The following is an 11,780-nucleotide window of genomic DNA, read 5'->3' as shown; positions in this document are numbered from 1 at the left end:
TAACTACACGACTTACTAAGGGCTGGTATGTCCAAAACCAATGAAATTGGTCGACCAAACTCTGAAACTAAATCCCGGGTTGTTATATTTAACTAACGAAGTATTGTATCCGTAAGTTACATAAGATGTACACAGGCGTGTATTTGTATGATATTGTATGTGTGAATTAGAATTTAGCTGTGATGTTACGAATAAATTAATTAAGTCATTATTAATAGTTTGGATATTAAGTATTACTTGCCGTACACACGATACAATAAAAGCTTATTGTATGGTTTGAACGGTTTTGTTTTTAATCTCGTATGAGTTTTTTTAATAAATTTCTGTTAATGTTTCATATTTTACAATAAATTCGTTTATTGTTTGACGTTAAGTGTATTTTGTAGTTACGCTTTTTGGAATCCCTTACACCTGCGTAAAGCATGCGTACCAACATAATTTAATTATAAAATTAATAAGAAAGACTTTTATTCGAATCTAAATTAAAACAGATATATCAACAAATATCAATTCCTACAACGATAGTCAAATAGTTTTTTGTTATTTCGCGTTTGTATTATTATTTTTTTATTCAAAATTATACCATTCACGCGGTATCTCATTTCAAAAACCGCGTTTGGTCAAATGGCCTCTAAATATGATATTATAATTAATTACTAAATTTAGCGCGTAGTATTGGTTACCGTAATGTAAATAAAATTGAAATCACGTTTTAGTTGGCTTTAGAATCGACACTAACAATAAATAGATGTACAGAATGTATATTTGTAAAAATCGACAGTTTCAGCTTGGTATAGAAAGGCTGTGATTTCTGTTTCGGATTATTTGGGACTTGTAAATATTTTACTTACGCACAGCGTATTGAACCGAATGTGCAGATAAAATGTGCGTTTTGTTCAATTGTGGTTTGGATTGTAGTTTAACCGTGACTTGTTTGGACATTTTGACGATAGTTCAAGCCTATGATAAATTGTTACTGATTTGAATGTAATAATTTTGTTTTAATATTGCCCTGAGATAGGCTGGTTTCCACCGATTTGCAAATGAACGTGGACACTGGCTTTAGATGGATGGATTCATAGATAAGAAGATTGAGAAATCCATATTGGTCTAGATTACACCGTTTCTGTTTGTGAAATAAGTTTGTTGACAGTGTATTTATAATAAAATTGTGAATTTTCTTTTGATCATATTTTTGAAACGGCTGGATAACTGAATCTATTCCTTATCTATGATTAGGTTAGTGATCCCTTGGGATCGAAAACAGAGGTGCTATGATTGGAGAGCGATTGTTACTGAAATATAAAACTCATAGGTAGAGGATTAAAATACAATGGCCATACTACTACCGCCTACGCAGCGTCTAGGTTTTTTATAAGTTAATATTATTCTAATTAAATTATTTCATGTAAAACTAAAATATGTTGCTAGTAGCAATCGCTCTGGTGTGAAACTATGTGTAAATTATGGCTTATGAGTGTCGAAGTCAAATTACATTAAAAGCCGGAGTGATCCATGTTCTATGAAATGAGATAAAATAAACAGTTGGACAATAAAAGACTTTTTCATTATAACACCCTTTTTACCAGTACCCTGGCGTCACACTAACAAAAATTGCAGACAACCTTCACTACAATCACGTTGTGGAACCCACAATGTTGACTCTCCTGTCAACATTGGAAATTATCTTTGAGAAATTACACGAATCTCGCTAGATTCGAAATTAAAAATAACAAAAAATCTCGGTCGCCTCAATTATGAAATCGTGCTTACATTTAAAAGTTTATTTTACATGTAACTTTCAGAAGTGTACGTAGCAGCACGTATATGCTCGTTAACATCTTCAACACCATAAAAAAACAGGCTTAAGGTAGCATTCGGTTGTTAGCTGCATCAACCATTCGACTACCCAATTCTGGTCACAGGTCACATATCGGACCCCTAGCTTTCCGATGTCAGCGACTGCGAGATTCACTCTTTCTGCAGCATTTATTTAAAAATCAATTCAACATAATTTCATTAAAAATACTAGCGGCCAAATTTTGATAGGCACCTTGGTAGATATTGGCACATTATCTACTGATTATAAGTATACATAAAAATTTGGTTTTTAGCAAATAACCGATGAGCGCACTAATCCTGCAGCCGGATCTTAGACCAAGTGGAGTATACCAACCAAAAATATTTTTAAAGTTATACTTCTTTAGGCGCGTTATGAAAAATTGATGAGAGTGAAATTTTACGATGCGCGCGCACCGTGACAAAAAATTATCAGTATGAAGTTGCCCACTAACGAATTCTTTTTAAACCAGCCGGGCGCCGAGCGTGCGCGAGCGAGATGGGAATAAGACAATGTACAAGTAAAAAGAAATAGAATATGCGTGAAGTTAGCAGCTATGCCAAGAATTTTAAATGACCATAATGACCTTTGTAGTACCTTTTAAACAAATAAAGGAGTTTTAATTATTTTTTCAAAGAAATGTAGCAATGCTTTTTCACGAAGACCTATTGTTACTTAGTTAACAGGTTATGAAACATACCTAGTTATTAAATTGAATGAATAATATAATAAAATATTAATTATTATTATTATTAATATTAATTAATAATTGAATAATATACTAAATATAAAATATTATTAAATTATTAACGTTAAATATTTAATATTTATATAGAAATTTTACCTAAAAATAAAATTTGTATTATGTTTCCTAAGACGTCCGAGGTCCATTATGGGAGAGTACATCGTTTCCTTTTCCGCCCAAATCGCTAGTATCCGACCTTTTCCCACCACGTGACACCGCCGCCAGCGCCCAGCGTTTGAAACTGGAACTAACTTTTTATCGCGCTAAAGCAAGTCGCCAGAGTTCTTGTTCATTGTTTGTCTCATAATAAGAGAACCAGGAAGAGCTTGTTTGGACCTCGGACGTCTTAGGAAACAATACAAATTTTATTTTTAGGTAAAATTTCTATATTATGTGTTCCGTTTGACGTCCGAGGTCCATTATGAGAGACGTGTTTGTTATCTCCTGGTGGCTTGTAAAGTTATATATTAATAACTAAAAAACGCAACAATGTGATTTGAATTATTTATATCCAATAGAATCATGATGAAATAAACAATACAAGCTAATTAAAGCCTAAGCTTTAGCATCATTTAATAAACATAATAACAAAATTTTTATTGTTTATAATGAAGTAGAATACTTGGCTAATCATTAAGCGGCCGAAAGTACCGAGAAAGAGACTTCTGATTGAGTCTTAGCATTCTGACTATTATTATCTAGATTTCGACAATAATATATCTTTAATGTACTTTCATGACGCCAATTTTCCTAACCAAGAATATCATTTATGTTTCTAAAACAATTTAGCGAAGCAACAGCTGATCAAGTACCCCGAGATGCTTCGATACCTGATTCCAAAAGGGGTTTCTTGACCCAGCCCCCAAAAATTGTGGGCGTAGCTGGTCTTACAGGATATCTGGTTGTAATAAACAAATTTGTCAAGGAGCCTCATCTATTATTAGAGACAGTTATGAGTGTCCTAAGCCAAAATAAGGGATTTAGATGCTTCTCCGGGCACGATAAAAACGTCCAACTTGACTGTCTATACGTTCCTGTATCTGTTTTAAAACCGAAACCCGGATGCAAAGTGATGGAATCACCGTTATCAATAAAATGCTGAGGCTCAACAAGAGAGTCAAATCATGAACTCTATGCCCAGAAGCCAATAAAATTATTGTGGCTGTGTGTTTCGAGCTATGAAATAAATTTTGCTCATCTAGTTTTTGGCTTTTCAAATAATTTATAACTTTCCCCGCTTCCCATACTGGCAATTACTGCGCGATTGGTCTAGCTATAGATAGGATTGAGCTAGCGCTTTAAGGATATGTTTCACTAATTTATTAGATAAAATTTTAACATCGCTTAGAGCCTCACAAATTGATGCTATGTCAGATTTGTGAACTAAAATAGATATAGATCTATTTAGATAATAGATTTAGATATATAGATATATATGCCAGATGATCCTTTATAAATAGGTTTGCTAAGAATCTAGCTACATCAGGAGGAGCCGGGAATCGACAGTTTATATTACTATGTTGACACCAATTTACCCATTTATACCAAATAGGGGCATATGTTTTCCTTGTTGAAGCTCTCAAATACGACGAAATAAGTTGTTTTTCGTCTCGTGTTTTGCAGCCAAAATCAGCCACGCTTCCAACTGTAATTTCTGCCCTTGAGGAGGAGGTTGACCCGTTACGGTATTTATCAGGGTTTTGTTTAGATTCCGTATTGGTAGCGAGGGTGCAAGTGCTCGGTCTTTCAAACCGGGCGCCAAAAAGGCTTCCTCCACCTGGGTGCTATTATTATGAACTTCCCTTGGGATAAGTTGAGATGGTGCAGCACTCGAGGTAGAGGCACTGGCGGTGGAAATATCCACGCTAGATCGTATCGCCAGCATTTACTGAAGGCGTGGTGAAGCAAGTGTTGGAGTCTAATAAGTCTAGCGACACATAACTTGCCACGACAAGAGCCTCTCGTGACGCGAAAAGATCTATTTCGGGGGTTCCCCATCGTCTGAATATGTCCGTGGTTGCCTCTTTCAAGAGATGCCATTCGGTGCCCCTGCGATTGCGCGAGAGGTAATCGGCTTCCACGTTGTACATTCCCGGCAAGGAAGTGAGGGATAAGTACAATATTCAAACTGTCCGTCAATGCCAGAAGATCTTTTGTCAATTTTAACAGCATTTGGGACCTTGTTCCTCCTTCGTTTTTTATGTACGATACAACAGTTTTGCTGTCGCTTTGCAGGATTACCATCGAGTTCTTTAGGACTTCGGATGTCAAAGAGATTGCTGCTACCACAGCGTGCATCTCCTTTAAATTGCAATGCGACTCAATCTGACTTTGAGTCCAAGAACCATTCAGGGGTTTGTTGTTGATTAGCGCTCCCCATTGTAGATCCGAGGCATCGGTGACAATGTAATTCACATGCCTTGTTTTGAAGTGAATCGGTGTTTTGTGACTGAGGTTGTGCAAACACCATACCATGTCCTGATTCACCTCTGCAAGAGAACTCGGGCAAAGAGGAGCTCTCCTAAATGCATTGCTGTGTCGCTGCAGCGTTCGGCAACGCAACCTTCCCCGGTGGGTGATGAAGGTCGCAAAATTGAGATACCCTAAGAGGCGTTGGGCCTGCTTCAGGGTCCAATTTGCCGGCTGACAAGCGTGACACTGAGGACTTTGCATTTGATAGTGTGTCCCACGTGATACCCAGAAAATCGATCGACCTCGTTGGAGTGCATATCGACTTCTCTTGATTTATGGTCCAGCCCAGGTTCTTCAAAAAGATCATGGCTACGAGAACCTGGGAGTTAAGAATTGTTCTGTCCTGGTGGACCAGTAAGTAATCGTTCAAGAAAACGATCACTCTTAAGCCCTGACGGCGTTATAGCTCGGCTGTCCAATTTGTCACCGAAGCAAACATTTTCGGAGCTATGGCCAACCCAATAGGTAGACAAGTCATTTGAAGGAGCCTTCCCTCGTAACTGATACGCAGAAAGCAACGATGTTCGAGGGAAATCGGTACATGATAGTAGGATTGCCTGTGATCCAGCTTCACCATCCAATCGCCTTTTTGTAGGAAATTTGGCATTTGGTGGTGATGAAACAGATGAAAAGGTTCTGGTTTCATGAACCGATTTAAAGATTTTAGGCTGAAAATGACTCGATTTTTCCGTTCTTCGTTATTATGAAATATGAACGATATGATATGATAGATATGAACGACGGAGTCAGCGGTGCTGGCTCCAGTATATGGTCTCGAATCATGGTATGTATTTCCAAGGAAATCGAAGTTGAAACAGGTGTTTGCTACTTTTTTTAGGATTTAGGACAGTACTAATAGCGGTTTTCGATTGAAAGTTATTCGAGCGGAGGTTAATAATTTTAGAATGGAAAAAGGAGGTTTTAATTTCACCCAATTTTTGTAATAGTTCCTTAAACATCCGCCCGAAAAGCCCATCGAGTCACTTATGTTGGTATTTATTTGGATTGTTATATTTGCGTCCCCCCTTTTGATGTGAAACATCTATAACCGCACGTAAAACCGATTTCTGGTGTGGCGACAAATGCCGTGGCGATGCCACGCTATATGATGGTATATATACAGTCTATATGCAGTAGTGTGTACGGTGTATTTCGAAGTCACTGATTAAACGAATTAAGTAGAAACGTTTTGAAATAAATTCGTAAATTTTTGTATTTAAATGAAAATAAATGTTTATTCAATAAATAGTCATCGTTATTTTAACAAAATAATGTCGATGTTTCACATCTGCCAGGCGTCCCGTGACGGCTCACATTTTTTATTTTCGTGATCATCGAAGTTGTGACTCTGTTGTCCTTGTTTTGAGTTGTATCGGTTACCAAGAAAGGGCTTTTGACTAACCTGAGACGTTGAAGCTACAGGCGATTAAAAACGTATGCGTGATTTAACGCGTATTGTTTTAGATTGGTACCCGCGAATTCTGTCAATTTTGACAATACTACCAACATTTTGTAAATATTTAGATAATTTTTCAGGATTAAACATGTACTCCGAAGAGGGGTGGGAATTTTATCTAAATCTTCTATAACATGTTTTTAAAGTTTGACCAAAACATTCTTGCAATTTATTATGTATAGAATTTAAATTAAGAACCGCGTTCGACTGAAGACCACTAAAACGCTACGTAACGCTTTATTGATAAACTCATTTTTAAATCGGTAAAAGCAGGAAAAGCAACGTATTTCTTTTGTATATCAATATAACGTACACAGTTCAAATCAGAAATGTAAAAACCTCTGCATTGAAATTAATATTATAATTTATAACTCGGAGGTTCTTGAACCAACACGTCTAAATGAGCAATATCATTAACTACAGCCGCATGGTTCAAAAAAGGGTCGTGTAGGTTTGCATTATTAGATTCGGTCACTTTATGTAACATGCTAGACGACGCAGCATAATTGTAAAAAAGTATTATTAAGGTGACTCACCAATTACTGCGACAATTGCTCAAACCTGAGAATAATCACGTGAATTACTGCTGTGGCGGCGGTTCTTCATCCTCTTCACTCGTACTCGAACTTTGCGAAGAACTCGGCTTGTCAGAACTTGCAGAGACAATATCTCCCGTGATATGAGACGGCCTTGTAAAGCGCGGGTGAGGCACGTTTGACCGCGTAGCCAACACATTTACACCGATTTTAGCACTTTCATTAGCCATTTTATATTTTTAACATGAAAACCGAGTTAACCATTTTACGAAATAATTATTTCCACTTTGAAAATAAATTTTAGGTCGATATAACTTTGAATATACTGATTCGTTTTTAAGTGTGCACTAGCGACTGTGCAAGACGAAAAACGACGCAACAATGAACAAGAACTCTGGCGGCTTGCTTTAGCGCGATAAAAAGTTAGTTCCAGTTTCAAACGCTGGGCGCTGGCGGCGGTGTCACGTGGTGGGAAAAGGTCGGAAACTAGCGATTTGGGCGGAAAAGGAAACGATGTACTCTCCCATAATGGACCTCGGACGTCAAACGGAACACATAATAAAAAATAAAGAAAGCCAAAGAAGTATAACTTCTTACGCGCGTACATAAGTACACGCACCCATTTTTTTATCAAGTGTTTCCAAAGTACCTATATGTTTCATTAAATTCCAGTTAAAAGCATAATTATTAAATACATTCGTTACAGCTTGAGCTTCAGTTACCTAATGACTTGCCTTTTATTAATGTAAGTGATTACCTTAACTATCCCTATGCAAATAAATGAGTTGTGCTAGCTGTAAATTTATAAAATATGATTTATAGGTACATGATCGAAAAAAAATCGGTTGTCTGTAAAGTCGGTTGACCGACGATAGTTGAACGTGAAAACGTCATAAAAAATACTGATGGAATGGTTGCATTTTTCAAAAGAAATTTTTAATTTTATTTGTTTGATAGATATAGAGGAGGTAAATGGAAATCACAATTGAATTGATCAAGTTACATTTATTTGTACAATTAGGTGTGTTATTTTTTTAACGAACGAACGCGGAGGCCGATTGTGCCTCTTTGTCGCTCGTTCTGCGCTCTCTCTTGCACTTCAAGCTTTAAATGGAATGCCTCAGAGCGAGGTAACGCCGCATGCGTCATGTTTTTTCGTGCGTGCAGCCGGCTCCATCGAATTATAAGACGTCACGTCAATAATCCAACGTCTGAAGTCTGGGTATATAGACAATAAACGCTCTTTTCTTTGGAATCCTTATACAAAAATACGAGGAACAGAAACTAAGATAACGCTTTTAAACTATTTTCACAAATATCTTTTAATTTGAAGAAAACGGGCCGCTAGCTTCTGTGTGTTTCAAGTCGCAATATCCCAATAGTTTGTTATTTCAAGGACTACTTGTTAAAATTTTCATGGATTACTGCTTTAGTAAACACGATGAAATCAAATCAAATGAATTGCTTATTTTCATATTAAGTTAACCCAAAACACAGACATTGAACTATAGTGTTATTAATTCAAAAATATATTTTATCTGGAAGGTATCAATAAAACAACACATGCTTGGAAATGCTATTTTATTACTTTAAAAAGCATAGTCTTTACATATTCACTGATCCACATACACCAAATAGCTGACACGGTGTGATGTTCTCTTACATCGAAATTTTGATATTTAATACGGAGTTATTTTAGAAACATTCTTTTACTTTTCATTATGTTTAGAATTTCAAAAAACATGCGGTCTAAATGTGCTTTTCTAAAATAACCCCCAAAAGAACAGCCACAAGCCTAATATATTAATTTAGAAAAGGTTATAATTACGATACGATTTTCTACTTTTCCCTCAAGCCATTAAATAATTCTGATTATAAATTACCTATCAGACATCCGTTTTCTAAATATTTGTTTATTCAGAGAGACACTATAATGTGATAATGCATTAAAATGGTAACGAATTAGGCATTTCAAATTGTATGTAATCTATCTATACTTATGAATATCTTAAATTACAATATAACGCACAAGCCATATGAAAAATACTAAGTTTTCTTACCACACATTTATATTGCAACCGAATCTGGCTAAAATAAAATTAAAAACAATGAAGTAATTACACGGAACCACGCGCACACGAAAGCATAGGAACGAATACACGACCCTTAACGCACACATTCATAAAATGCGTCACCACGCTGTATCGAATTGTGCACACACACACTACAGCGGCAAATGCAATGTGCGTTAAGGGATAGGGCCGCGTTTGATGAACATTTTTATTTAATCATTAATAAAGTTAGGCATTTAGATATCTATATAATGTTTATTAGAGTTGTTTGCCAATTATAATATTAATTATTTGATTGCTGTTTAAAAAAATATGCAACAGATGTTTTTTTTTCGCCATCACCAAACCGGCCCCGCTCACTCAGATTAAACGCTAAAAAGTAATAGCAGCTGAACTAGTGTGGCGGAAGCCATAGCCGCCTATTTACATAATCTGACAATTGACATGTCACGAAACTACACACTTGAATACAATCCCACTGAACCTATACCAAATTATTTCTTACATATATAATAATATATTATCTATATATTTGGTTCTCACTAAAGTAAACGCTCGCACTGTACTACATTCATACAAGGCATCGATGTATTATAAAATATGTTACTACGTAACCTGACATTAGACGAAGGTTTAAACCAGCCACTTCAATACGTTTTTGGTAGAATTAAAAAAAAAATAAGAAAATAAGATGAGATGATAGAAAAGAAGATAATTCTACATGTGGTATTTATTATGTAGCAACCTTCTTAAGACCATTTCTGTGGTATGCCCTTTTTGCGTTAGAGATTGTGGGATTTACTTGACAGAAACAATAATGACACAAGATGTTATATTCAAATTCAAATAGTTTTACTAAAGTTCACCTGAAATTTAAGAAAAATCATAAAACGATATGGCAATACTTAGAAGTTCTGTCACTGAATCATTTTTCGCTTGATTTTAAATGGATAGATTGTCATTATATATTGAAGTGGCAAAGTTAAATCTGTCGATTTTTTAGTTCCATGAACCGAGATAAATATCGAAGATCACTCAAACATCACGCCTTATTATGTGAATATTAATATCAATATATTACTATCGTTAAACTATTATAAATAGAACCTCGCTAAGTCAGCTTATAAAACCTAAGGACAAAATAAAAGTCATCACAAACATTTGTGACGAGACGAAGATAAAATAAATAGATTTAAAATAAGATGCGGCTAACTTTTATGCTGCAATTGTAAAAAGGTTTTTTTTATAAAAAATTAAGCTATGCCAAAGTGCTTCAGTAATGTGATAAAACTCATTTGAAACTGTTTAGTGGCTAGTTGGCTGTAAGATTGTCGTTTAAATCGCATTACTGAAGTTACATAATCTGACAAGCTGTATATTTTGACATTTGTCAAAGAACGACAGAAATTAGAAGAGACGTGCGCGTCGCTTCAGCTCGTTTCGACGCCATTGCGGTAGACGATAGAATTCAGCGCGAGAGAACTGAAGGATCGCTTCGAACTCTGCGTCCGATAGATGTCGCTGTAAATTATAAATTAGTATTTAAATTGCAAGTTGAAGAAAAAGATGAATGTTTTTTGCTTTATAAGTAGTTAATATAAAAGTTGTTATGTAGGAGAGTATCACAATTAAAGCAAATTCATAATACCGGACTCTAACGAATTCTATTATCACTATTTTATATTTTTAATTCAAAATTATGCAAACGGCCGCACGTTTCGCGTACTGCAAATAATTATTCAGAGTAAGGTCTTAATGTCATTGCAGTAACAACCGACATAGGCGATCCCTCTTTTATCATGTTGTAATTGGTTCGCAGCATATTTCTAAATACTTTTTGCTAGAAACTCCACGATTTACTATTTGGGAGTGTATTTTTTCAAAACATGTACCCTTGTCATGTTAAAAATTACCTCTAAGTTAAGCCTATCGACGTCAGGCGGCAGACGGTAGTTGGTGATCAGCAATAGGTGGTACGGGTAGAGTTTTGCCGGTTCGTGCACGAGATGCGAGGTCGCCATGTTGGGCAGAGAGCGTCTCACGGACCCGCCCCTTACTCCGGCTGCGCCCACAACGCTGCCCGCACCTGTTACTCCACGTACTAGTATACCGCCCTCTGTTGTCTGTTAATATAAAGTTATACATTGTATCTTCTAGTTTTAAGTATTTCTATGATATCTGATTGATATCTTTGCACCCTTATTTGTATACATAAATATTAAATGCGTAGTTAAGTTACTCACCACAGCACTTCTATCCACATCGGTGATGGAGCCGGCAGAAACTGAAATTAAAATCATGTCTTTATTTTACGAATTTAATTCGTTTTAAATATTATATCGTATATAAAATATACGGAAATTGACTACTAGAAACCAAAATATAAGCGTTAATAATTTTTAGTTCTAAAGAAAAATACCTTATCCTATTTAATACAATAGTCAATATTGATAATTCATTGATTTATTGAAGACTTCATGTACAAATTTTTTTTTTAATTCGAATTTCAGGAATTTCCAATCACATTTTGGTTTAAATAAAAAAATAAAAATCCTGGAAAGCATGATGAGAGGGTTAGTAAGCCTGCGCCGCACTTATTTTAATAGGATTCGAGCAGTGCCTACTGAAGCATCAACAATTTATGCAAACTACAAAATCT

The 11,780-nt window shown here is 35.7% G+C and overlaps 1 protein-coding gene across 6 annotated transcripts in view; it reads right to left on the bottom strand.

The window, feature by feature from the left end:
• Nucleotides 1-10,263: 10,263 nt before the first annotated feature.
• The window catches only part of LOC125054734 (actin-binding LIM protein 2), a 78,193-nt gene continuing 76,676 nt past the window's right edge, over nt 10,264-11,780 (bottom strand). For 5 of the 6 annotated variants that reach the window (XM_047656781.1, XM_047656780.1, XM_047656777.1 and 2 more), the window contains 3 exons: nt 11,365-11,405; nt 11,035-11,244; nt 10,264-10,642 (listed from right to left, as the gene is read on the bottom strand). In XM_047656781.1, the coding sequence (XP_047512737.1) occupies nt 10,529-10,642; nt 11,035-11,244; nt 11,365-11,405 (365 nt within the window). In that variant the 3' untranslated portion in view covers nt 10,264-10,528. Of the gene's footprint in view, nt 10,643-11,034; nt 11,245-11,364; nt 11,406-11,780 lie in introns of those variants that run through there. The other variant, XR_007117747.1, reaches the window with a different exon arrangement.

Source organism: Pieris napi, chromosome 12 (assembly GCF_905475465.1).
Source record: "Pieris napi chromosome 12, ilPieNapi1.2, whole genome shotgun sequence".
Lineage (NCBI taxonomy): Eukaryota > Metazoa > Arthropoda > Insecta > Lepidoptera > Pieridae > Pieris > Pieris napi.
The sequence above is the reverse complement of the archived record's forward strand: the minus strand, read 5'-3'. Positions and strand labels throughout refer to the sequence as shown.